Source organism: Gavia stellata, chromosome 18, assembly GCF_030936135.1.
Source record: "Gavia stellata isolate bGavSte3 chromosome 18, bGavSte3.hap2, whole genome shotgun sequence".
NCBI classification, from domain to species: Eukaryota; Metazoa; Chordata; class Aves; order Gaviiformes; family Gaviidae; genus Gavia; species Gavia stellata.
The window spans coordinates 10866856-10894189 of record NC_082611.1 but is presented as its reverse complement, the minus strand read 5'-3'; the positions used below and the strand labels follow the sequence as shown (position 1 = coordinate 10894189).

Below are 27334 nucleotides of genomic sequence, written 5' to 3'. Positions count from 1 at the left end.
CTTGTCCAGCAGAAACTGTTAACTGCTTTTAACATGGGTGAAGAGGCTACTGCACAGCTGTCAGAGAAGAAACTGCTGGGTTTTTCTGGTCTGGCTTGACTCCCGCCAGTTTGAACTCTCCCATCCCCTCACCCGTTACTCCTTTTTATACTATATTTACTTGAGCTTACTGAAGAGAGCCACTTCAGTACTTGATTCTATTTTTATTTCAACTTTCTAGAAAATGAAGTGCTTTAACAAAAGTCACAGTAAACAGCATTATCTCACAGCGTGATTTGTTTGCCACATTGTCATCTTGTGATTCCTGAGGAGAGACTCGGGGACAGCTCTGACCGCAGCTCCTCGGCACTGCAGGAAGCCCAGGAAGGCTTTGCTTTCAGCTGCCATTTTGTTTTGTTAAAATAACATCTGAAAGATGACCATGCCAGAGGCTCTACAGCACCAGGTGGCACATGCAGGAGGTAAACTTGCATTCAAGAAGAAAACCAGGAATGAACCACCAGGTCGACAGATGAGTCCCTGCTACTTTCCCCATCTGCCAGACTGCCACGCCACGGGGATCAGAGGACGACACTTTCCACCACGCAAATTTCTTGTGGCCAAATTCAACTCGGAAATGTTGGTGCTGGTGTTCAGACATGATCCGCTGTGACCAACCGGTATTTGGCAGCAGGGCTGCTCCAGTCCTTCAAGCAGAAGGAAGGATGTTCTGCTGCCCACTCCCAGCCAAGTTTACTCTCTCCTGCATCAGCGAGCCCCTAAGCTGGCTCTCTTCCTCCAGGCAGTGTGTCAGCCCTCTGCACAGCACAATTCCCTCGGGGCCCCTCCAAAGCTGACACAGAAAGAGATGTAGTGGATCTGACCCCCAGCTGTGACAACAGGCAGCCCACAGGCAGCCGTATGCTGTCGTGCTTAGTGGCATCCCACTTCCCCTTCCCTACTCCCCCAGCGTTTGTGCACGTTGGGTGACTAGATCCAGCTGCTGCCCTGGGAGTCCACCATATCTTTGTAAGAACAGTGCTCAGGTGAGCAGTCCTTAAAACATTGGCAAAAGACTAAATTTGTTCTGCCTGGAACTTAGGACAAACTGTAAACAGTTAAGTTTGCTTGCTACCAGTTAAATTCTTGCTTACTGTCCATAAAATCTTTTTGGCTTTTAAAAATAATCTCTGTAATCTTTTAAGTACAGCAGCATATTTGGGCTCCATTTATAGTATAAATGGGAAATGCTATGGTCTTCTTCTTTTGGCTTGTTTAAGAAGCAAGGCGTTTTAAGTTCTGACTGGCTCATTTTCAAGAGAAGAGGGAGGTTTTGGTATCTGGAAACATAATGAAAATGGAATTGCTGTTTCCTATGGAAATAATATGTGTCCCAAGTCATCCCTTTTCATCTACTTACTGCGGTTATAGCTCAAACAAGATTTGGTTGAGTATTGGGCATTTTAGAGTGAAACCAAGATAACTCAATTACGAGATCAATTATTCCTGATAGCGGTGGCATTATGGTATGTTCCATGAGTGAGTCATGCAAGGCCCGATTCTTCCATCAGTCTGTAGAACAGTCCCTTCTGAGCTATTAAGTGTTCCAGAGTATCAAATTCAGCTATCCGACCATTTTCCAAGACTAAAATCCTGTGAACATTAAAACAGAAGTGTAAGCTTGGGGATACACCAGCAGCTGTAATAAACTTAGTTATTTCTACTTATTTCTGAAATGAATTTCAGTACTTGCTTGTTATTCAACCAAGCTTTCCAGCAGTTTTTCAGCTGGGAAACAGCTGTGGGATAGAAATAGGTTTCTGATGAGTGACTATTCAAGTAGTGAGTTTGTGGGAGGAGAGTTTTTTGGCAACTGAGACTGGAGGAAGATTTGTGAACATGTATTTTAGCTTCACTATTTTAAGACGAAGCAAAGAGCTGTAGCCGTAGTTTTGCTGTCAGTGGGGGAGAAAAAGGGGTATGATGCAGCACGAAATGCATTATGTGGCAATAAAGCATCTTTGAGTAACCTATTGGTGTCTAGCTGATTTAAGATAGCTCCTACAATCTCTAAAGCAAAGCTTTGGGGGTTAAAGAAGAAAAGGACAGAAACGAAATTGCTGTTTGATAACACTGTGTGGTTTGTCTAGGTCACACAGGTTGCCTGTGTCTCCCTTCCTCCTTAGAAAAGTGGCTGCAGATATTACCTGTCACAGTCCATGACGGTGTTTATCCGGTGAGCTATTGTTAACACTGTGCTGTCTTTGAACTGAGTCCTCAGGGTGGACTGAATCTGAAGATCAGTTTCTAAATCTACTGCTGCTGTGGCCTCATCTAGAATGAGGATTTTGGCTTTCTGAAGAAGTGCTCTGGCCAGACAAACCAGCTGTTTCTGACCAGTGCTGCAAGTAAGAAGAGGGATAAGTAAACTGAGAGCAGTAGTCACTTTTCCCTGGGGTCAGAATACTTGATTAGTTTGAAAATAGTAACGAAAAGGTGATTGTTCCCTTCCCCTGAAAGGGTGATTGAGGCTGGTGGCACTGCAGGTAACAGCATGAAACAACCTAAGGAAATGAAGGGAGTGTATTACTATAGCACCCAGATCTGCACTTGGAACAAGATTCCAGTGTTTTATGTACTGCACAAACACAAGCCACCACCATGGTGAAGTCTCAGAGGTCTTCCACTTGGTGTCTTATGATTTGATTTCATGCTGCTGAACAGTACAATAATGCAGCAATTTGCTGTCTGGGCACCATTTTTTTTAATGTTGTTATTATTTTAAAATTAGAGTCCTTGTCCCACTAGCTCTATGTTCTCCTAGCCCACAGGCTGGCTCTGCCCTGCCACTGCCTTTCTGCAGATAAGGTACCTTAGGTTTTCCCCTTGGTCAGTGCATTTATATTCCAACTGGTCTGGCAAATCTGCAACAAAGTTCTTGAGCTGAGTCAGTTCCAAAGCTGTCCAGATGTCTGCATCAGTGTATTGGTTTAATGGGTCGAGATTCATTCTTAGAGAGCCAGAAAACAAAACTGGATCCTGAGCACAGAGACAGTACAAACAACTCCTGAAAGGAATTATAAAAATGAGGTCTCCGGTTTTCCCTGCTGGGTGCAAATCTGTGGCTAATGATATATCGAATGGGAGACTAGCACGGCATAGAGGTTATTCCCAACTCTGAAATTTCTGAATGTCTCTCCTCTCACAGAATCTTTATAAACCCTTCCTAGGTGTTAAGACTTAGAACACTGCTGAAGCATTTAGGAAATTAATTTCATACCTGGGGAATGACAGTTATCTTGGTTCTAAGGTCATGGAGACCTAGTTGAGCAATATCTAGTCCATCAATTAGGATCGCTCCTTCCGCAGCTTCCACTAATCGTAGTAATCCCACAGCAAGAGTAGATTTTCCAGCTCCTGTTCTTCCAGTTATGCCAATCTGTAAAGTGCAATGGAAAGTTTTTGGTTTTGATGTTGATCATTTTCCACAGTTGGACAGACCTGTCATGTAGTTTCTCTTGGCCTTTTGAAGACAGACAGCTTTGCATGGGTCAAATCTTCAAGTCTGTTCAAGATTCACATAGTCTAGCAATACATTCTTAAAGGGAATCATTTATAATTTGGAATTGTTTTGTATGAAAAGGAATCTTGAAAGCCTTTGATGGAAGAATAGCTACAGAACTTGGCAGCTAGAATAGGGCCTTGACGTGGCACTAGATTTAAGAAGTGAAATTCCTTTGCTGTAACTCTGCCAACCTTCTGCGAAATGAAATTTCACTCAGAAGAATGTTTAGTGTATGCCGCAACCCTGGAAACACTACTTTGTACTAGAAGAGGTGTCCAGTGTGATAGATGGGCTCATGCCTTACTGCAGCTTTCATCCTTACAAGTTACTATACCTTGGTGTAGGGCAGGGACTATATCTGCCCAGATCTGATCACTGCAAAGCACTGCTCACACTTCGTAGCTCTTCTGAAACAAGTGTCTTTGCTTACCTTCTCTTGCCCGTGGATGGTTAGATTGACATGCTTCAGTGCTAACTCCAAATTTGGCCTGTATCGCAAACTATAGTTTCTAAATTCAATTCTTCCTTCAGTGAGCCAAACCTGACCTTGAAGTTTGCCATTCAGAGTCCAGGGTGCCTAAACAGATGAAAAGAAACAGCAAGGTATAAAGCTGATTTAAATTACCAAATCAAGTGGCCATACTGAAACAGGAAGCTTATGAAGACATCTGTGCCAAATTCCCTGTAACTGTTTACTGTTTCCAAAACAGAAAAAGGCCTCCAACTTTCATATTGCAAATGTTGACTTTTTACTTTGTGCAAAGATGCCAATTGTCTTAACTGAAAATGGGCATAAACATTTGTTTGCATGTCCGAGTTCTGACATTATGAGTGGTTCAATAAAAAAAGATTTATATGACCCTGTAAACAGGACCGAAAGTCTCCTTTAGTAGGATCTCAGGGCAGCTTATGGAGAAATAATTTTAACGATTACAGAACAAAAATGATTGCACTGGAGACTTCTAGTGGCTAAAAGGCTATCTAGCAGCCATCAGTTATCAGAGAGTTGCATCTGAACTCGCACAATAAATACATACTCCAAATATGGGCAGGAAATACAGCTCATTCCATGAGTGTTACCAAGTGAAGCTATTTTAATGGCAATCTAATGCTTAACTGTCTTAAGGAAGTAATGATGATCAGAGGTTATAAAACAAGTCTAGTCAGTTGGATAAAACCCAACTGCTGCAGTTCTTTAAAGGAAACATAACTGGCCTTTTAGAAGGGGAAAACTAGGGGGTTTGTCCAGGTGGAACAGAAAAGTTACTTGTTAAGTTTGCAGAGATGTTCACCTCTGCTAGTAACATCAATAGTTGTTCAGCTACCTCCTTAGGAGTCCTCAAGTATTCCCTCACTCTCTCCACAGAAACAATGTTGTTCTCTATTTCTGTCCAGGAGCGCACCATCCAGTTCAGAACACCAGTTATCTAGCAGGAAGAAACACAAGCATTAGGGCAGATAAAGTAAGTCTTGACCTGTGCTTGCGAGGTACCTGGTACTTTGTCTTAGTGTTTATTTATAAAGACCTCCTCATCAGCTAATTACTTCAAAAATCATCCCTTAAAAGACTGAAAAATAACCATGGATCCTTGTGAAAGTTTGTAAAGCTGTGCTTAAAGAGCCTTAGCCCGCTCCCCTCATAGGTGCTTCTCAGCAAGTTTATAGAGAATGAAATGCTACTGACTTGGATGCTAAAAGATAGCGTAGCTATTTTTTAGGCTATTGTGTAACTAGTCTACAAGCAGGTAAGACAGACGCTGAAGACCTTGCTTCAGTTGCTCAGAGCATGCTGTGACTTTATGAGTTCAGATGTGGGAGGAAAAAGATGGCTGGTGCATGTGTTTGAGGTTCATTCTCTAAGGGGCCATGTGCTCCAGATGCTTGGGGTTTCAGCAATGACAACAGGGTTTGGTAGAAGGAGGCATCTAGAAAGCCACAGAAATAGTTTATGATTTCTTAGAAATTAAAATGGTAGCAGAAATTAAAATGCAAGTTGCTTTTGATGAAAGGCAAGCATGGTATTACTTCAGCGCTGAGTTACCTGAAGAGCACATGAAATGGAGAAGCCAGCAGTTCCTGGACTAAGATGTGTTCTGCCCATTGCTGCAAATAGTGCTGCAAACAACACGATGCCATTGCCTAGAAACTCCAGGTTTGTAGCAAGCCACCTGCAAGAGGAGGAGAGTACAGGGTTGTTGCTGGGTGCCCTCTTCCTTTCTCCCAACAGAATCTGTGATGACTTTGCAAGACACTTGTGGAGCTGCTGAGGTACAGGATGCTCCAACAAAGCTCGTCATACCCTGGTTGCTCTTATCCAGCCACCTTGTAGCTCATTAATGGCTGGTTGGCTTATGGTCTCTGTTAGGATTTTCTCCAAGGCCCGTTGGATAAGAGCAGCCAGCACACAGCTTCTTGGATGAGTTGGCCTAACATCTGTCACTCTTCCTGGTACTCCTCACCTGTTTCATGACTGGTGGCTGATGGCTCTATTGTCTGATGGGTTCTGCATATACCACAGGCCTCATGCACTCTGTCATGTGGTGATGGGCCTCACCAACCATGTCTTGCAGCTTCCTGCATTTTGGACACAAAGTGATACCTCTAGCTGTGTGTCAGCATGTGTGCGTGCCCAGCCACACAACAGAGATGGGAGCATGTTGGGTGTGTGAGAAGCACATTGCCAGAGAGGGGCGCAGTGCGAGTGATAACGAAAGAGGCTACCCTACCCCCAAAACACTGTGCACCACTGTCTCATCTGTGTACCTCCACCCAAGCCCCAAGAGCAGCAATCTCCACTCACCAAGGCCATGGGAATAAACTATCATTTTCTTTACACTGCAGATTTGTACCTGTCAGCAGCTGCTCCAGGGAAGCATATTCGCTGATTCTCATCTACTAGAAAATTGTTCTTCAGAATAAACCTCTCCTGGTCCTTGTAAGCACGGATCACACTGCTCCCTTGGAAAGTCTCTGAAATGTGGGAGTAGATGGGTGACCTGCTGGCAGCCTCTATGCGTCTCAGCTGGCAGGAGGTGATGACATAGAAATGCTGGTACAAAGGGAAATGGAAGGGGAAGTGATTAGAAGGTTTACATCTCCATGGAGGTGCTCCACAGAAAATTTGGGAAGGCTCAACAAGTGCAATAGTATGTACTATCCTAGTGTTATAAAACCTAACATGCAGGTAGGACATGTCCTTAAAAGATGAGGTAGTGCTTCTGCCTGCGTTATGCCCTATCTTCATTATGAATAACCCCATAGTTAGTTAATGCAAAGAAGCCTCTAAACTCACACTTACTTTCTCCTGTAGACCAGCCCTTTGCTTGATGGAGAACAGAGGTGTATTTGCACACTTACTTGCCCTTCCCTCATGTTCAGTCTTAGCTGGGAAAGCATTTGAGGTTTCAGAGCCCAACGGGAGAGCTGCAGGGCGTACACTGATATATTAAAAAGGAGTGTAGGAATTCTAGAGGAAAGGAAAAATATCTTTGGTCTTAATATGATTTCATTTACAGCAATGGAGAGCAGGAATATAGCTCTAGGTGTGATTTGGTCTGGACATCAGAAAAGTATAAGCCTGTTTGTGAGGTCTCGGGGATGCTTTGGAAGGCTGAGGTGATGTGGGAAGAGCTACTGACATCACTGTTCAGATGCAATTCGAGATGATGAAACTAGTTTTCTGCATGTCTCCGCTCCTAAGACATGGAAGGAGGCTTTCTGCAGGGACACAGCCATGCTGCTTCAGCCTCTCCTGTCTATATATCTCTATGAGCTCCTACCTGGAATGCAGCATAAAGAACAGTCAAGGGCACTATGGCCATTGCTGCTCTTGGTGTAGCCACTATAATCACAAGGTAGATCTCCAGCAAGTTGAAAAAGAATCCCAGCAAGGACTTCAGCTTGTCAGGGATGACAGAATCAATAGCATCTATTTCTCTGGAGAAGCGGTTCAGCAAGTTTCCAATGGGTGTTTGCTCAAAGAAGATCATTGGGGATCTAGCAACGTTCCTCAACAGCTGCAGAAACAGCTTGTGTGATGCTAATACGCCACCTAGAAGGACTGCTGCTGTGGAGGCAAATCTGCCAAGGGCTGTAATATAAAAAATAATAATTATTACTAGCTCTGAAAAAACTCATCTTGGTGTTCCCCTTTGCAAGATCATGATTTTCACTTAGTACTGTGAATGCTATACGGGTGAAAGGAGCTGACTTTCTCTTTGGTAGCAATTAAGCCAAGCCTCAGAGCTGCAGGGTAGTACCCCTTTCTGTAGGGTAGTTACAGAGGGGCTGAAGACCTTCTATGCAAGCTTGATGAGGGCTACGAATTCACCAACTTAAACAAACAGGACAAATTCTTTATTCTTCACAAAATGAGCTTGACTAGAATGACTTTGAATTACTCAAAGTCTTAGGTTTCCTGCCTCCAGATTCACTGTTAGCACAGAAGGGTACCCAACCCTTCCCACCCTTTTCAACTTGTTCAAAGCTTTCTCAGTCTTTTGTCACTTAGGCTAAGATTTTTCCAGATTTGATTTTTGTCCTAAAACAAGCAATTTTTTTTTTTTTTTTAAGAGTCACCAAAAGAATTGTGGCCATTTTTAAAGAGAAAGATTTAAAGAGATGTAGAGTTCCACAACTTCATCTTTTTCTCTCTCTTTACACTCAAAAGACCTAAACCAAGATTTAATTCAGCATGAAGAGCCACTGCTTGCACTTTGATATGATTAATTTATATTGGAGGAATGGAAAGGGATAAGAGGAAGAAAGATATGCCTGAGCTGTTGGATACAAGGGGGCAGGATAGAAAAATAAGGATGCTGTAGTTCTTCCATGGCTGAATGTTTTTTAGGGGCTCAGGCCATTTAGTTCCATCAGGAAATATAGAGGAAGACACTGTTTATCATGATCTGCTGAAAGGCACAGGAGAACACTTCTAGCATACTGTGAAGCAGAATTTCAGGCAGTAACTAGAAACATCTTTCAGATCCCTTAGAAATCCTCTCTGTGCGTCAGAGCCTGTAGTTTTAGGTCCCATGCCAAACCTTTAGGGCTGGTGCCAAAAGCCTAGGAGGCTAAGAGCCCATGGGTATGCACTTGTTTATATTCTGAGAAAATATCCTGGATATGGGAAAGGGAGATGGAAATACAGAGAAGAATTAGGTGAGCAAGTTAAACAAACCTTGAATGACTCCTAGTGCGCCAAAGACTCCAACTCTCAGCTCTGTGTGCTGTTGTGTCCCGTTCTGAACAGGGTCATCTGTCCACATGCTGAGCCAGTAACCACGAGAAAATGACACGGCTTGCTGACACGTGAACAACAGAACGATGTACACACACAGTGGTAAGCCTGTTGCCTTCAGGTAGGCTGCATAAATCGAAGTATTAACCTAGAGTGAAACAATTGGGGAAAAATAGGAGAGGTTGGGAGAATCGAGTTTGTTAGCAAGAAAAAGCAGCTCCGAAACAAGGAACGATTTATTGTGGTATATCTACTTGGTTATATGTCATGGACTGCAGCAACCATGTTAATTCTTTTTGTTTTCCTGGTGGATGAATAATGAAGCCATACTTAAATAATTCCATGGTTGTTAATGAGTGATTATTATTAACTGATGAATGTTATTGTAATAGGCTCATGTTACTGCTGGAATGCATGTAAGGCTTTCCTTGTGCCTGGGCAGTGGTTTTAATTTGTTGTTGGTGTGAGAACTATCACGTATTGCACTGTCTGCTTGTGTGAGTAACTGCTGATCGACAGAGGTGAGGAGATCCCAGTCTGGCTAATACTGTGCTTCCCTAGGGGAAGAGCAGCCTCCCTTTGGGGGTGTCAGACTTCTTATTTTCCTCTCTTCACAGTACTAGTGTGTAGCCTCAGCTATTCGTTTCCTTCCCACATTTTACTGCTGCTATGATGTGCCCTGAATACACACCTCATCCATGCCTGACTCCTCCTAGCTGGAATCCTATGTCTGCTTTTTTCCTTTCACAGTACCCTCCTTGCCTCAGCCTTTTGAGGTGTTCCTCTTGGGCAAGATGAGAACAGTGATGTGCCTCTTTGCCCCTTCCCAACAAGCTCAAGAATTTGTGGACAGACTCAAGATTACAAGTCCCTTGTAATTTGTCCTCTTCTGCCCCTTACCACCACCTCACCCTGATTGCCTCAGTACACTTTCCTTCTTCAGGTCAACTCTTGAATCAGGATCTCTCTCCTCAAGTGGTTATAAATTTCCGCCCCCCCCCCCCCCCTTTCCATAATGTGCTCCCTGCAATGTAGCTGCATTATTCCTATTTTGGAAACAATGGTTAGATCAGGGCATCCAGGGAGATATAATTTGCATAGAAAGTACTATGTAAAATAATGCTGAAATTACTTTGTCTCAATTATAGGGCAAACTTGTACAGCTTGGCTGACTTCCCTGGAGTTGCACTGGTTTAACTTAGTGACCTGACCTACCTGCCATGAGTGGGTCAGTAATAAACCTATGGTATATGTCTTCACCTTTACAGGAAGGTGCTGGGCTTACCCTGCCATGCTGAGTTCTCTCTCGCTTGGTTAATCTTCCTTTGGTGGCTGCAGCAGTGTTACAGTGTTGACTCACAGGAATGGTCTCCCTTCCCGTAGCGGAAGATTTGACTGAATTGTCACTTCATAAAGAAAACAAAAATCCTTTTGATTTTTAGCCAAGGCAATGCATATTTTAAAGCTGGATTTCCTTACCCATCCACCCCTATCTATATTCATGTCTATTTTGGGGGCTGCAGTTTTCGGGGTCCTCCAGAGTGACCCCAACCACAGTCCATATTTATCACAGGGTCTGGGCTCTGTCAAGCTATTAACAAACAGAGGCTTCAAGCATTCACTAGCTGTGGCTGGTCTGAAATGAGTCAGACCTTACAGCCTCACTGGGAAGTGAACAGCAAGCAAATGTATCAACATGCCTTGTACGTGAGCTCTGGAACAAATTCTGGCTCCTTGTGAAATATGAAGAAAATATTAGTCAACATCTACATTCAAGAGCAGTTTCTTACCTATTCTTGAGTTTTGCTTGTTCGCTCTTATTATTAATTTACAGATCAATCCCAAACCTGTGTAATAGGCAGAGCCTCCATGTAGGCTTGTATGGGCTTTTGGAGCAAGTTCTTCAGTGTCTGAGACAGCTTTAAGCTTACCTAAAGACCTTCTCCTGTGATGGACCATTTCTAGAAGTGATGGTGCCTTTGGTGTCTCCTATAGCTGTGAAAGAAATACATTTTTTTTCTACATGCTTTAGAATCCCATTTTGTCCTGTGTAGCCTTTGAGAGACTGGTAATATGGAGGAAAGATTAATTACAAAGACTTGTTTCTAAGGGTAGAAATATCAAGGTGAGGCTTGAAGAGCACATATAGTAGGTAATTCTGTTTACTGAATGATTGCTGTCTACTAAGATGGAGCTGTTTATTCAAGAACCAATTCTGAGGTGATGAGTTGGCTAATTTGACAGGCATATTTTTCCCCACACAAAGCGACAGCTTACTGTGATTGGATCTCTGCTTTAAATGTCCATAATAGAACAAATGTAAGACTGGCTTTTCCAGTTTTATTCTCTTTTTCCCTCTTCCCAACTGTGGAGAGCAGTAGATCCCCCCTCCCCCCCAGTTCTTTAATGTTACATATAATATTAAGGAAATGATTGACTGATAGACCTAGGAAGAATGATTCCAACTCATTTGGGTTACCTGGAAAACCAGCGCCTGCCTTCTCTTCTGCAGTAATGTGTGAATGAAGAAATTCTGCAAAGGCCCCATTTCTCTGTAAAAGTTCTTGGTAGGAACCTATTTCTGAGATTGTTCCATCCACCAGCAAAACAATGTTGTCCACTTGAGACAAAATGTTGATTGTGTGAGTCACCAGCACACGAGTCTGCTTGAATAAAGAGAGAACAGCTACAATTGTTCTGGTGTTTCCCTGCTCACTCGAGCTGTTGCATTCAGCTGTCTTCTGAAGAAAGACATGTACTCAGTGTGAGCTATGAGTTTTACTAACTTGGAATATTTTTGTTATTTATTCCTATCACTTCTGACTGTCTCTTTGATGAAGTTTATCTTTGCAGCACAGCTTTGTGCCCATTTTGAAAGTGCAGAACTTGGGAGCAGAGGGGTGAATCAACTTGCTTTGTGTCACGCACAGCATAAAAGAGTGAGGATGGGAACTGAAGCCTGAAGTCCCAGGCTAGCACCCTGTGTGTAGAAGGACCTTTTGCTTGGCTCACTGACCAGTTCCATGTTGTTGATTCCACTCATGCTGAAGCTCTTAAGTAGAATGATGTTAACTGAAAAGTATGTCACATTTATTGTCACTGATATCAATATTTCAGAACCAAATTTGTCCCTGAAAACTTCATCACCCTGAATGGAGTTAGAGTGCAGCTCCTTCCATTTAAATTTCTGAGCATATTTGCACAGATAATTACATGTAGGAAAGGATGTAAGAAAAGTAATTTTCCCCTAGATAATAAATTGGCATGTTATATATTTCTAATATACAATCAAGCCCTTTGAGTACTGCTTAAGTCTGATGCCTTCTTTCTTTGTCAGTCTTTCTATGTTTCAATATAATTATTACATTCTGATACTTGCAACCAATCTACACATGAATAGAAAAGTATTTGTAATCAGACATGTCTGCTTTAATTGGACTTTCTAATGAAAGAAATTACTTGTTTCCTTCTATAATGTGAAATTGAATCAAGTATTTGTAGGCAATTTATACCATGAAACAAATAGAGTTGCCCTAGCATCCCTTCTCATGTAACCACATTTATTATCCAGATTGCTTGACAGCAGAGAAATACCAAACAATAACAAAATGCAACCAATGCAAGAAAGAATGGAAGAGAAGTGTTTAACATGGATTTTAAGACTGAAGTTCGAGTGATGACCATTTGGGTGATAAGAACTGTAAAGGTGCCACTGAGCTGTTCAAAAGTGATAGGATTAGACATTACGATGAGATACAATGAGCTGGAAGAGATCAGACAGCTCTCCCTAACTATACTAGAAGTAAATCTCAAAAAGGGAGAAGGATAATGTCAACGGAAGACCGAAGAGCTATAAACTTGCTGTAGAAGTAAGGCTGGAACTAGGCATGTAGTTTGCATGAGGATAGAGACAGTCTTTCTGGAGAACCTAACTTTTCAGTCTTTCTCCTCCTAGGTGAGATTCACTGCAGGACTTCCATGTGCTGTGCGGACTGCAGAGGTTACCCATTCCACTTGCACTGTTGTTAATGGTAGTACCTGCTGCCACTAGCAAAAAGAATTTGGGAGCCTTTGATAAAGTGAGTAACCCACCTTACTGGAAACATTTCATGGGCCCTGATAATTAGATACATTTTGCAATCTTCTACAGTTCAGAATTTATAACGCACCTTGTCCTTCAGTAAGCCATTGCGTCCAAGAACATGTTCAAAAATGTGCTGTCCAACATGGGCATCGACAGCCGAGAGGGGGTCATCTAGAAGGTAAATTGAAGCCTTCTGGTACACAGCACGAGCAAGGTTCACTCTTTGCTTCTGCCCTCCAGATATATTTATTCCCTGTAAAAATGTATTGACACTGTTTGTTCCAAAGCTACAGCATATTTGCCAACTGTTGGCTCCATTATACACTGAGGTTTTATGACTTCCTTATTTTTAAATCAGTGCTTCCCTCCCTCCCTCCGAATAGGGCTCTTGAGATGCAGAGGCAGATTCTCTTGAGCAACTCCACTCTCCTGCAAAAGAGGACCCAGGAATGATCTGGATTTGTTGATTGTCTTAAGCATCTCTCATATCTCTGGTGAGGTTAACTCTCAGGAGGTGGGCTTCAGACCCTGTTAAATCATGGCCCGACTTTTCAGAAATTACTGAGTACCTGCCTCCTGCAAGTTTAGTCCTTTTGTAAGTGTTTTAAGCAGGACACCCAAAGTTGTAGCTACTCATGGAAAAGCTGGCCAAAATATAAACCTAAGCCAGTACCTTCTCTCCTATTTCACTCTTCTGCCCTGCAGGGAAGCTCTCTAAATCAGGTTGCAGTGCACAAGCATCTATCACTCTATTGAACCATGTTTCATCCATCTCTTTCCCAAAGAGAATATTATCTTCCACTGAAGCATTTTGTATCCAAGCTTGCTGGGGGACATAAGCTGCGGTGCCCTATAAAAATGGAAGTGGAAGAATTTAACAATTTTTTTCATAAGCTCAACTTGACAGTGTGGGAACCTGTCTTTGAAGAAAAACTCTCCCAGTTAGCTTCATAGAAATCTGGAATGATCATCACCATTGACAGGTCTCAGAGGGCTTTGCAAAATATGAGTTTGCGCTTTCATTATCTTATAGAGGAGGAAACGGGTGCAAGTACATGACATGGTTTACCACAATGCCACTTCAGCTCACTGTCAGAGTAGGAAATGGAACTGAATCTTTAAAGTCTTGTTCCAGTTCCCATTCCCAAGGGCCAGGCTTATCCGAGAGGTCTTAAGCACCTTCAGATAATTAAATGCGGGCTGCTACATACAGCCTTTGTTAAAATTTAGCAGTAAATGGGATTTCATCAAGTACCTGATGCCTTGGTTAATACCTTGGTGTTCCTGAAGACAGCCTAATTAGAAGCAAATCCTCAAGGGAAAATTTACCTTCAGGGTCATGTAGCCGTCCATCTTCTTCAGCTCACCAAGTAACGCTGACAGCAAGGAGGACTTTCCAGCACCCACCTGGCCAACTACAGCAAGCAAGGAGCCTTGAGGCACAGTAAGATCTAACCTATAGAGAAAAGATTAGTCTCTTATTACCTTTTAGATACACTTTCTGAAAACAAAATGACCAAAATTCTTGCTATTGTCTTGTAGCAATAAAAATGTACCAACTAAACCCCATAATTTCATACTTGAGGCCTCAGTTGCACAGGGTTACTCTTCCTGTTATGCTGACTTTTTGCAGCAGAACAGCAGTCATCCCTTCAAAGACACCTCCAACCAGGATGTCTTCACCCACATCCCCATCTGAGTTTCAAGACCCAGGCCCCACTCTGGAGACAGGCTAGCACTGGATATAAAACATTCCTGAACATCAGAACTTTTCAACACTGTTTCTTCTCTAAAACTGCCACGCCTTTTGAAATAAGCACATAGTGATGCAATATATAGTATCTGCATACCATCAATTCTACTTTTTTGACTTAAATTACTGTAATTTCATATTTGGACAAGAAAATTGTATAAAGAAAGCAGTCTCCATGTATTAAGGCAATGTCCAGATACAGGCACCTTCCCACTTATGTGGTCCCAAGCATAAAAGCAAGATTACAGTTTGTCTGACTTTCATAATTTTCAGAATTCAACATTAAATATGAAGCAAACTCAGAAGCCTCTAGATATTCCATACTGGTTTCACTTAAGCCCTGAGGAATTCATTCATTCAGCATCCACACTGACCTACAAAATTGAGATGACTAAGGTTAAGTCTGTACCTTCTAAGACAAGGAGAAGTTTCTTTGCTCCAGCAAAAAGTCCCATTTCTTACAGTTATACTTGCCTGTACTAAAATATGAGGAGAAATAGAACACTTATAAGTTCAAAGATAGGTACAGAAACATCCCTATTTATGTGACTTTATGTTTTAGTGTGTATTTATATTACATACAATGAACCTTAGGTATAAAAAGAAGGGGTTAATTACCAGATTAGATTTCATCATTAGAAATAAATAGGCCTGAGAGATAAAGTGACAGTAAGGGGCAAACATTTTTCTCTCTTGAGTATGGCAGGCACCCTAAGAGTGGAAGCTGAGCAATGGAAGCTATTCATAAGACAACAATGCTAACACAAAAGCTCACCACAGTCAGAAGTGTTTATGCTTGAGCTCTCAGGATTCAGTTCTTCCAGATTCAGGAAAGCTGCTAAGCGATTTAAAGAAACTTTGGCCTGAAATGAAGAAGCACACAAAAGAGTAAGATTTGAAATAGAAAGGAAGCTAAAACCCAAAGTGAAGACTCAACTTGAAGACCCACTTAGAATGTTGACTAGGTGCTATGTTGCAGATGCTGTAGGCTTAGATGAACAAATGCAGCTCTTTCTTATGTTAACTGCCTTTATTTCCACTTAGCAAAAAAACGTATTCTTCCCTGTGTTTTCTCTTCTGTTCACACAGTGAAATGGATGCTTTTTTCTCCAATTCATCCTGCAATCTTTCCAGTGTTTGCTTCTGTACATGAAGAGTTGTGACAGTCTTCTTGGGGTGCAAGAGGGGAGTGCAATTTCCCAGTTTCTTACTGGACAATGACTTGCTTTTCTCTCTGGCCTGGGCTAGCAGGGTTTCCATTGATCTCCCATGGAGATCTTGCTCCATCTATTCTGATTTCTGTGATTAGAAACAGAACTGGAAGCACCTCTGAGATCTAATGGTCCTTGTGATTGGTCCCAAAAGACTTAAGAGTTGTTCTTGGTGACCATTTTGTCAGTATAAGGAGCCTTTCTGAAAAACGATACTACAAAGTACCTTTCGCTGCAAGTCCTTGCACTTCACTGTTTCACAATAGCAATTAAATAGCTAGCCCTGATGTTCAAAGCCCTAAGAAATCCTTACCTTTACCTGTTAATGGTGATACATAAAAAAACACTTATGGCCAAAGAAAAAGGAACATAGCCTGCAATTAACCTGGACAGCAGCGTTTATGGAGAACGGCAGGAAGGAGTGCGCAGTGTTGAGAATGTTGATCAGTGTTAAAGATACAAAGGCCTTCTGAGCATCCAAGACCTGTGTGTTATCCACCAGGGTGTAGACAGCAAACATGACAAATGCAATCTGAAAGGCAGCAAAGGAAAAGAAAACCATTTCCTTCAGCCAGTGAAGAGAATGGTTCAAGGGTGACAGGCCCTTTCCTAAAGACTCTGGAACCCATTTAGTTAAATCCAGGCTATCACCCATACGTGGTACCCATCCTGCAAATATCATAGGCAAAGGTCTTGCATGTTGGTGACAAAACCAAGTCTGATCATTTGACGTTTGCTCTGCTTTAAGGAATTTTTGGTGCTGCAACCACAGTAAGGTGAAAACACAGCTATTTCCCATTGAAAACACATATGGCTGAGCTGCAACAGCAAGTGTAAAAATGGCTTGTGCAGCTACTGACTGTGCCATGAACTCTGTCTAGCTGGAGGTCTCCAGGTGGTTCTTGCAAAGCAGGCTCAGTCTGCTTGGAGCACACTGCCAGACGAGGCGACTTGTCCATGGAACTGTTAGGATGGTGTAAATGCTTGTGTGGCTGATTCCACTGGGGCTCAGCAACTCCTGTGAGACCACCAACTCCTCTGGGCAGACATTATCTTTAGCTGTCCCACAGGAAAAATCTGTCCAGACAGGAGTACAAGGAGAAATAGAAGTAATAGCACATGTTTTATGTAGGAAGGTGAACCACTCACCAGGAAAGTTGATGAATGGAAAGAAGCTAGAGATGCTGAGAAAAGAATCTGAGACCTTTTTAGGGCCTGAAGTTCTTGCTTCCGGATACCAAGCACTTTCTCCATGAAGGTTTTCTCCCACCCATACAGTTTGATTACTTTAATGTCGCTGAGAATGGCATTGGTGAGTTTGGCCCGCTCATCTTTATGTTTCATCTGGGTCTCCTGTAATACATGTTTGAGTTTTATCATTTAATAGGTTGAATGTTTAATGGTGCAATTATTCTGAAAAAACACCTTATCCCTGCCTATGAATTCTGAATAAATTTCCCTGAAGTTGAGCTGTGTATACTGTTTTGCTTATGAATCTTCCAGGCTGGGAAATATTTTACTTTTCATCTTCAGAGCTTTATTTTTACTGGAAACACAAAAAACACAGAAAAGGTGGGCAAACAAGGTGAAAGACTGAACATGCAAGAGCTTACTCTAAACTTCAAGAAACTTAGCAGGCTTTGAATCCTCCTATGTTCCTTCAGACAGTCATGGTCAGCATGAATAATAAGTATTAAGCCATCACTTGATGCTGGATGTTAGTGATACACTTCAGTACAATACTCTTTCTTTTTTTTTTTTTTAAACAGGCATGCCTACTGTAATCATCAGTAGCCTTGGGTTCCTTGTGATCCTTTCCTGGAAGAGCATGGCAGCCTTTAACTTAGATTTAAAAGTAGTATCCTAGCACAATTCAAGTCAGTAAATCACTTCATTTCTATGAAGCAAAATGTACCTGAAACTGACTCCTCTTCTTGGTGATCACGAAATTCAGAGGCAAAAGAAAGAGGAATACAGCAATCGAAGTCAAGGCAGATGGCCCAAGTAGCTGCCAGGAGAGAAAAGGAAAGAGGAAGAACTTCTGGTGATTACTAGAAATGACTGTTTTCCATCCCCCTTTGCTCACCTTTCCTCTTATTTGAACTTATGCCTAACATCCCTCATGGCTAAGGCTTTACTCTAAGCTTGCCTTTGCCTTTCCTGGGAATTGTGCTCCCTAAGCACTGCGGATTGTTAACTCTCCAGGCAGGGTAACTCCTGTCATCATGCTCTGCTGAATTTATTTGCTTCCCTTTTAGGAACTAGATTAGTGCTGAAAACGATCCAGAAGCATGCTGGCAATTCAAGTAATTTGTTTCTTCCCATCTGTTCTTGGATGTGTTAAGGAGGACATCTTGTGGCTGGCATAAGTAAGTGACCCGAAACAAAACCAGGTTTTGTTTAAAAAACAAACCCAAACCCTCAACAAACAATTCTTGCAGTGTAAATAACCTAGCTTGTCTGAATTTACATCAACTAATGAGATGAAATGGTAGCATTATACTGTGCCATGTACTCTTGGGACAGCTCTTGGATACCAGGGTTCATAATGACTTGCTTATCAAAATACAGAGCTTGTTTCTCATATTTTAGTTACATCTCTCTACAGACAGCTTGAGATGAGTGCTGGTATACACAGAGAGATAAAAGTGTTCTCTACACAAATGGTCATGAATATTAGCAAAGTATTAACAAAGTGTTAATTATGCTCCAACTACATGCAACTACGTTCAGCTTGTCAACATCACTAGAAAGGGTTGACTATTTTTCAACACTCTATACCATGGCTATTCATTTTCCAGGGTCATAGTATCCTGCCAGGCACAAGGCACAGTCCATCCTGGTTAGCAAAGGAAGGTACTCTTTTTGAGTATCCTTTGGTTAGCAAAGGAAGGTACTCTTTTTGAGTATCATTTAACTTTGCTTCAAACCGTTTCACTGATCTTGTGGTAATCGGGCTTCAGGATGAAGTATATGTCAGGTTGCTATTTCAGACCATTCCCCTTTATGTTCTGTAACTATGCTAAGGAGCTGGAACTGGACTTGGCCTGCACTGGGCCACCACATTTTGGTTGAAAAGAGAGATGCCAGAGGAAAAATCTGAGGCAGAAGTTTATCAGTCAGCTCAGAATAATCATACTCACAGTCTTTTCCTTAAAAGAGACTGAATGCTGAATACACAGGTGAGAAGATAAAGGATCAGGTAAGGATTCTATACCAATAAAAATATCTTCTAAAAGGAAAAGTGAATCCACCATGCTACAGAGCTAATCAAAATATGGCAATTTCAGGTTATTCGACCAGCAAAACTCTAAGCACAATTTTGAAAACTCCTTTTTCCTTCGATACCTAGAATAGAAAGGGATTGATAGGTATTGTCATCATATTTTACCTGCCACAAGAAGATAAAGCAGATGATAATCCGAATAGGAGCAAGCCAGGTCCCATTAAAATAGATAATCAGATCCATTAGCTTTTGGACATCAACAGATACCAGATTAACAATTTCACCTACTGTTGCTGTTTTCCTTGATGCATTTGACATAACTAGGATCTAGACAGGGTAGAGAAGAAAGGAAAGGTGTCATCAAACAACAGCTTTGGTCCAAAAATCAAAAAACTTTCTTTTCCTTATAAAGAAAGAAAAAAAAGAAATGGGAAAAAATGTCAAATCCTAGGCACTGAAAACATGCTGTTGCCTGGGATATGTGACTTCACTTTAAGATGAAGAATATACTCCTTTTCCCAACCATAATCTACAGCATAAGAAAGTTCATGTTGCTTTTTCATCTTTCCTTTTCTTGGCTTTTCCTTCAGAGGTAAGATCTGAAAAACAAATAGCAAAATACCTCCCACATACTGTTCAGAGATGAAGATAGCACAGAATTAACATCCTAAAAGTAGTTTCTAATAACATCTCCCCATATAGGGTTAACAACAATGTACCAACAATGTCATAACTACTAATGTAGAGCTAGAAAAAAATGAAGCTGAGAAGGAAGCTACAGACTCACCTTCCTGTACACAAGCCCTGTTACTGCAGTTTTCAGTCTCAACCCCAGAACAAGACACATGTACATATATCGTTGTTCAAATAGAGTCTGGAGACAAGCCGAAAGGAACATAGTGAATGCATAGAAATAACCATGCCAGCTAGGTGCTTCTTGATCTTCAATGAACTCCAGGAAAAGGCTGCAAGACAGGAGCAAAATGTTGATGAATCCATATAGAACTGATTAAATATCAGACATACAAAAATGCAGAAATACCAGGGATTTTTCTGTATTCTTTCTGGCTGATGCTTCTCAGTAAAATAGCAGAAGATTTGGAAAAACTGCTAAGTATCTTGTCTTATAATATCCTGATTTTTTACATTTAGCCACTCTTGGTTTTGAAGCAATCTCTGATCTTGGCATCTTCCCAGGGAGACCTCACTTTCAGTGTTAAGGATGGCTCCTGAATTTCATTAATTTGTCAGAAACATGCAAATTGGGAGCCACAATCTAAGGAAGTCATTGACATTTCCAGAACTTCTCTTAATCTTAATGACTAAGAAGTGATTTTTGCCCTTGAAAATTTACTGTAATGCAGGTTTGTGTTGTACCAACACAATCCACAAAGCATTACGTCAACTGACTAAAGAAGCTAAGATGTGTAGGGTGCACAGCTGTGCTCTTTATAATTAGTCAGGTAACACCAAGCCTTAAGAATACAGCAAGTGGCTGACAGCCTATGCAAATGATGTGATATGTAGAACCATCAAATAACTCACTCCTGTTATACAAAAGGCTTAGTGCAGCCTGTCCTTTCCACTGTTGGAAGACAGAAGTGGAGAAAGCTTTAGACAGTGGTTCGGTGTTTTTTTTTCCCACTGAGTTGACTGTGGGCTTAGCACAAATGATAATCCATCTCTTTTCATCAGCAACAGGAGATTTCAAAAGATAAGTGTTTGTGCGTCCACCTCTGTGGGTGCTGGCATACACATCTCTGTGTGAGCTCATGCACACAGCAATCTTGTACATGTGATAGAAATACATTATAAATATGTACATACCTCAATAACTTTGGGATGGTGAACAAGAAGATATCACAGATAACTAAGCAGACAGTGCTGAGAAGGAAATAGGTTCCAAACATGCTCCAAAATGCTTTCAGTAAGGGCCTGCTCTGACTGTGCTCTGATTGCAGTAGAACTTCTGTCTCTTCAGCTTCTGCTATGCCATTTTCACTCTTCTGACCCTTTTTAAATGTAGCAGACTCCACTTTTCTAAAGAAAGAAACAATGAGAAAGCTAGCCACAATTGGAGAAAGCTTGGGGATTTCATGCTTTCAAAAAAATCATTAAATATCTCACACTGGGTCTCATGCCATGGCCAGTATAAATGCTCGTGAAAAAATGAACCCTCTCACAAAAAACTTACAGTTCTGTGCTTCTAGGAATGGAAGGATGTTCTCCAGCAGATTTCAACACTTAAAAACAGATTTTGCACAAAGGAACTCACTCACTGAGCGCTCACCCACTGAAGAGTAAAGACCCCCAAGTTTTCATAGCAGAGCGTTACTTGGACCATTTTATGTACATTATCCTCCTTCTTCTTGTTTAACAGACAAATAATTCATTGGGATTGAATCTTTCAGCCATTCTCTTGTCCACACATGAAGCACCTAGCAGACTTTAACTTCCGAGCCTGAATATGTGCTGAAGCAGTCTGTCTAGCACTCTGTGGGGAATGGAGGGGATTAAAGCCTGTTCTGAGATGGCACACAAGCACCTGTAAGCATATTTGCTTGTATCATCTAGAGGCAAGAGAGAAACTGCCCAGTTGAGCCCATGACACACTCTTTAGATCAAGTACTCACTGCTGGTTTCTGCTATGACACTTCTTCCACTCTCTTTCAGCCCAGGCAACAATTTCTTCAGAGGAGTCCTCTTTCCTCACTGGCCACAAGTCATCAACCCCCAAGGACTGCTGACAGCCTTTCCAGACAAGCCTGGAGAACACACAGACTGCTGTAAGGTAAGCACAGAAAGAGTTGTTGTGCATGTAATGTTTTCAAAATGGATGGGCTTTAAGTTAGTGCACCACAGTGAGCACATAGGGACTTACATAAAACACTACTCGGGACTATCCTGTCCCAGAATAAATACGAATGTTCAGGAACAGCAGTTTTGCTTCGAACGCCTACGCTATCTTCTGTCAACATAATGAGGATTTGCCAGTAAGCCCTGACTTCTAGTCCATACTGAGAGTTGGGTCTTGGGCAGTGGGGGATAAAGTTCAGTTTAACTTACTCTGTGGCTCAGTGAAACACAGATGAGGCCTTATCATAGTGGACACTAGGCCCAAGGTATGTAATCATTTTACTTCTGAAAGCTAAGCAGCAGGCTGGGCTAATGTCCTCATTTGCTATTTTCCTCTTGCCTAGCATTTGTTACAAGAAGGTCTGGCAGGGAGATAAGGCTGTGGTTGGTGTACAGTGATCTTTTGAGATTGCTGAGGTCTATTTCAAGATTGGGAGAGCACTGAAAGGGTAGCTGGAAGGGGGAAGAGAATTGTCTAGAATCACAAATTTGTGTTTTAAACTACTTTGAGAAAAGTAAGTTAAATTTTTATAATTTGATCTTGTGAGAATACCTCAAGTCCCCAGAGAAAGAATTTAAATCCTCACTGTATAAACTAACTCAGGGGCTGAGATATTTCCTACTGGCTGTCATCTACACCCTCTCTTATGCTGCTGGTTTTTTCTGATATTCTAGCAAAACCAGGTCTTTTTTTGTGTTTTCTTACCCAGAGAACCACCAGTATGTGATTTTGGAAAGAAAAGAGCTGCTGGCTTCTGGACACTGATTCTGATGGGAAGAAAAACATGGGTGATATTTATGTATAGAAAAGGGCATGTGTCAGATTAATATAATCCCCTTCTGTGCTTCCCCAGGAAAAGCAATCAAAAGTTACACACCCCCCATTCATTGACCCTGACAGTGTAAACGTACTGTGGAGGACCAATGGGATTGGGAGACTTTGGAGAATTAGAGTTTGAATAATGTCTCAGATGGAGGAAAAAAGAATATCATTCTTCATACCCAAAGACATTTATTTTCTGAAGCACCGAGCTCTGCCATACTCATACCTCAAATAGAGTACTGCTGCACAGGAGACCATGGGGAAGCAATATGAGCCCTATCTACTGGTTTCAATGAAAATAAACACGAGTATGGATAGAAGAAGTTTTTAGTTTTTTGAAACATACATAGAGAGACAGAGTACTGTTATCCCAAATTCTACCTGTTACCTTTTAAAACCATAGGCCTTTATACAGAATGATGCATCTTACATCTCCCAGACACTCATGTTTCTGTGTATCCGCATAAATATCAATTCCTGTTTGAGCAATGAAGCATTATGAAAAGCTACATTGTACTTACAGGATTGTTGACAGCTTTAGAGAAGAAGGGAGGGTGATCAACTAAGCAGAATAACACAAGTTCTCCTAGCACCAGGCTGGCATAAATGTAAGTTGTAACGTGGCGGAAATGGTCTTCCAGGAAGCCCTGTGAAACAGAATACTGTTGAGAATGAGGTAAGAATCTTCACATGAAATCAGCAGAGAAAGATAGTTTCTCATGTTCTACCAGCCATAAGTTCTGGGTTTTGGTTCGAAGCATAAGGTGCATCTATTTGAACTGTAGGTATGTAGAGCTACTTAAATAGATAACTCCTGAAACTGGAATATCAGAAAATGCTAAATAATGGACATATTTATTATTTATAGTGACGGTTTTATCATGAGGCTTCACAGCAGTCTAGTCAAGTCAGATGTCCACATTGCATCATTATTCAGGGAACTTTGGGTGCTCTGAGGGATGCAAGCTCCTTGCTCACCTAGTGGGATGAGTTGTTGATACAATAAAGCAGCTGCCAGGTTTTATTATAAATGGTGTGTCTAAGGGGGTCCATGAAGGGCTCTCTAATTAATTTTGTGAATGAGAAAGAGAAAAACCAAGGAAAAAGTCTGAGTATTTTGGGAACTGTATTTTGGTAGCAAGAAGTGGCAAAGTGTTATTCCTACAAGAGGCCTGGTACTTGAGTATCATTCAACACAGCAGGAACAAGCAAGTTCCCAACTTCCTTTTGCTTAGTGGCCATATATTTTTCCCCTATTACTTAAACACACAGGTAACATAAACTTTTGTTTATTCCTTGTTGTGATGAAAGGAACAACTGTTCGCCTGAGGAAAACAGCCACTTACAGTAAGTCTCAGATGTGTAAACCCAGCCAGCACTCCTCCACAAATAAACATTCACCCCAAACATCCAAATAATAAAAATGTATAATATACCAACATATATATACTGATACAAAATCTGGCATAAGGCCAGTTTTTAGTGACAGTGTTTATGTTCATTTTGCTTTTATTCATACATGAAGTCTGCCGAGCTCTCAGAAAACCACACTCCATCTACATTGAAAGGGATAACATAGATGGAGATGACAAAGTGTCATCAATCAGTTTTCTCAGCGCGTATCTTAAGAGAGGAACTTGGTTCTCCACCTCACAATCAATGAGGCAAAAAGAGCCCTGTTGTTTAGAGACTTCATACCCCTGCACGTTAAAGATACATGACTTCACTTACTCTTTCCAGGGCATGTTGGACTTTGGAACTAAACATCACAACTGCAGCCATGAATGAGAGCAGCCAGTAAATTAACAGGATGGCTGAAGACTGGATGCCCATCATTCTCTCCACCTGGGTAAGGAACATGGCGAGGATCTGCGAGGAAGTAAAAATTTGTCCAAATAAATAGCTGGTACTGGAATGCCAAACATTATTATCAAATTAACGGGTACAATAGAGAAAAAGCAGTTATTTTCTTGCCCAAACATTCAAGATGTTCAGAGGTGCAGTATTGTTCCTAAAAGGCTAAAACTGAAAAGCATTATGTGCAATTTTGCACTCAAGAATGTCTCTCCAGAAAGGGCAAGTAATAAAACTACAAGTGAGCCAACAGGTTGGGAGGATCTAAGGTATGAAGACACAATGACAGAAGGGGAGGGTAAGCATTTAGGTTGAACAGAAATCCCATTTCATTCTAAACCATACTAAATTGCATACCGTGGTTATGCGAAACTAGATCTTGTCTTGTTGTTGTGAGACCTCTTTATAAACACTACTGCTACCTTGACTCTTGCGAGGTGTACTCCGCCCATAGGGCTCTATACCATAGCTGTAGACCCAGTGGTCTGCTCCAACTCCAAACCCCTGCTGGAACACACAGCAGAAACTCACAAAGTGTGTCTCCAGCCTTCTACTCCCCATCAGCTATCTTTGTGCTCAAAGATATGGAGAAACATGGGAAATACAAGATCCGCCCCAGGAGGGCTAAGCTGGGCCACACGCAGACAAAACAAAGGAAGAATTACCATTGTGATTCCCACCACGGCAGGGCTAATGAAGAATGCTGGAGCCCGTGGGATTCCTTGGCTTGTTTCCCACAGTACGAAGAAGACATTAGAAAAACACAGTATTACCAGGATGAATCCAAGGGCCTGGGGCAGAGACAGCAAACACACATTGGAATGGACTGAAATGATGATGGGACGATCTACTGAACTGAATGCTTCAAACAGCCTGGGTGGTAAGGCTGGAGAGGTGGAAGAGCAGGTTTGGGATAGAGCGGGACACTTCCGTTCTTGTTACGGCAAGTAGCGGGGAACTGAATGGAAGTACAGGGGAGAAGATCTTATGACAGTTCTTCCTAAAACTTAGTTGATTTATACTGACCTGACTTTACCTGAGTCGGTAAATCTCAAAGTAAACACAGAGATGGATCATCAGAAAAGAGTTAGTGATTTAGAAAAATTAAGTTCTGCATCAAAGTTGTGATGGCACCATCAAACCCCATCCTCCACCCTTACCATTTTGGTTTTGAAGATGTGGGACATCCTGATATAGCCGTTGTTTTTGTGTCGAAGATACAAGTAGTAGAAAGGAAAACAGATCCAAAGATAGGCACAGGGGATCCAGGCAATGACCGTACTCTCAAAGCACCAGGTAAATCTTGGGGTGTTTGTATACCATGTCTGATTCCAGTCCTGTCACGGAATCAACACAGAAGTGAAACAGTAAAGCTAATGTATGCAGAATTTCACCAGCTAATGCAAGTTGCTAATGCAACTGAGATCTACTATAATGTTAGAGGAACTTGATTTAGGGTTTCAAATGTAAAAAACGTTTGGCAACAGAGGGGCTGCTGGAGAATAGTAAGGTGTCACAGGTGGGGGAGGGAGGGAGGACTCAGCAGTAGCATTTTGGAGGGCATGGAAGTAGAAAGAGAGGAAAAAAAAAAGGTTGGAAAAGTGAAAGATGTCAAAGAAAGGACATAATGTATCACAGCTAGAGAGGAAAAAAAGAGAGGAAATTTAAGTTCTTGAATGTGGAATGAGAAAAAAATAATTTGGGAATGAAAAAGATTATCGGCATTTGGGAACCATCAGAATAGTCAGTAGCGAATGACCAGTAAAATGGAGATCAGGAGGAAAGAAGTGCCCTAGTGCATAAACTACATCACAACTGCATTTCCTCAGCTGTATTTATAATCCATTTGTGATTTTTTTTGGCTGAACAAATAGTTGGATCTCATCTGCTAACAATAATACTAAAAATACAGCAACTGTAGATGAACAGGCAAGGGTATTTTTTTCTTCAGCAGCTTGTGGAGGTGGTTTGAGTCCTTTATGTGGAGGGCACGATGCAAAGCAAGGCTAGGGGAGAGGGATCACTTGATGAAAAGAAGCAGACAGAAAGAAGCAGCTCACAAATTATTATGGGAGTTTATCAGCCTTGCGGATGGAAATCCACGTGAGTCTGGACTGATCAACTCATTAGAACCCTTTCAAAGGTATTTCTGTACTGGGTCATTCAGCAGATACTTTCTGAAGACAATAAAGGGACTAATTTCAATATCCTTCCAGCAGTGCAGCCGGACTGCACCTTCCCACGCGACTCTCATCAAATCTACTGTAACTGGATAAAGCCTCGGACTCTTCTCTCTTTGGGTGAAAACTTGTCCCTGGGAGGCAAAGTCCGTGACACCAGCAATCCCTGATGGAAACACGCTTCTCCGCTCGCAGTGCGCCAGCCGCCTTACCCGAACACCACGCTGCCAACCGCTCCCCGGCTGGAGGGGCCGCGGGCACTCGGCTGGTGCCGCCCCGCGGAGCGGCTCCCCCGGCCCCAGGCGGGAGGAACCCGCGCACCCCGCGGCCGCGCCGGGGCTGGCCGCCGCCGCCGCCACCGCTCGCTCCCTTGGCGGGGCGCTGGGTCCGGGCCAGGCTCTGCCTGACAGGGCCTCTGAGGGGGCGGCCTGGCAGCGGGACGGAGCCGCGGCGCTCGCTCACGCACTCACCCAGAGCCCGGCGGAGCCCTCCCGGGAGCCGCACAGCTCGCGGCCCGCCGCCATGCCGCCGGCCGGGGGGGCGGCGCGTCGGGGCTACCTCGGC

At 42.2% G+C, this 27334-nt stretch overlaps 1 protein-coding gene across 2 annotated transcripts; it reads right to left on the bottom strand.

The window, feature by feature from the left end:
* Positions 1 to 1523: 1523 nt before the first annotated feature.
* On the bottom strand, positions 1524 to 27294 carry ABCC6 (ATP binding cassette subfamily C member 6). Of its 2 annotated transcripts, none has more exons than XM_059826186.1 (31): positions 27241 to 27294; positions 25751 to 25927; positions 25256 to 25381; positions 24468 to 24605; positions 23258 to 23383; positions 22620 to 22681; positions 21691 to 21822; positions 20885 to 21097; positions 19845 to 20022; positions 19223 to 19384; positions 17747 to 17839; positions 16981 to 17184; positions 16217 to 16363; positions 15384 to 15483; positions 15030 to 15099; positions 14197 to 14323; positions 13541 to 13717; positions 12953 to 13120; positions 11263 to 11446; positions 10715 to 10778; positions 10069 to 10189; positions 8724 to 8931; positions 7324 to 7634; positions 6394 to 6593; positions 5586 to 5712; positions 4870 to 4971; positions 3975 to 4121; positions 3260 to 3418; positions 2852 to 3018; positions 2187 to 2381; positions 1524 to 1632 (listed from the first exon to the last, which is right to left on the bottom strand). In XM_059826186.1, the coding sequence occupies exons 1-31, from the start codon at positions 27292 to 27294 to the stop codon at positions 1524 to 1526; spliced, it is 4548 nt and encodes a 1515-aa protein (XP_059682169.1). The 2 variants fall into 2 exon arrangements, with proteins under 2 accessions (XP_059682169.1, XP_059682170.1); XM_059826187.1 differs by having other exon boundaries at positions 15030 to 15089; positions 15386 to 15483.
* Between the last annotated feature and the right edge of the window lie 40 nt (positions 27295 to 27334).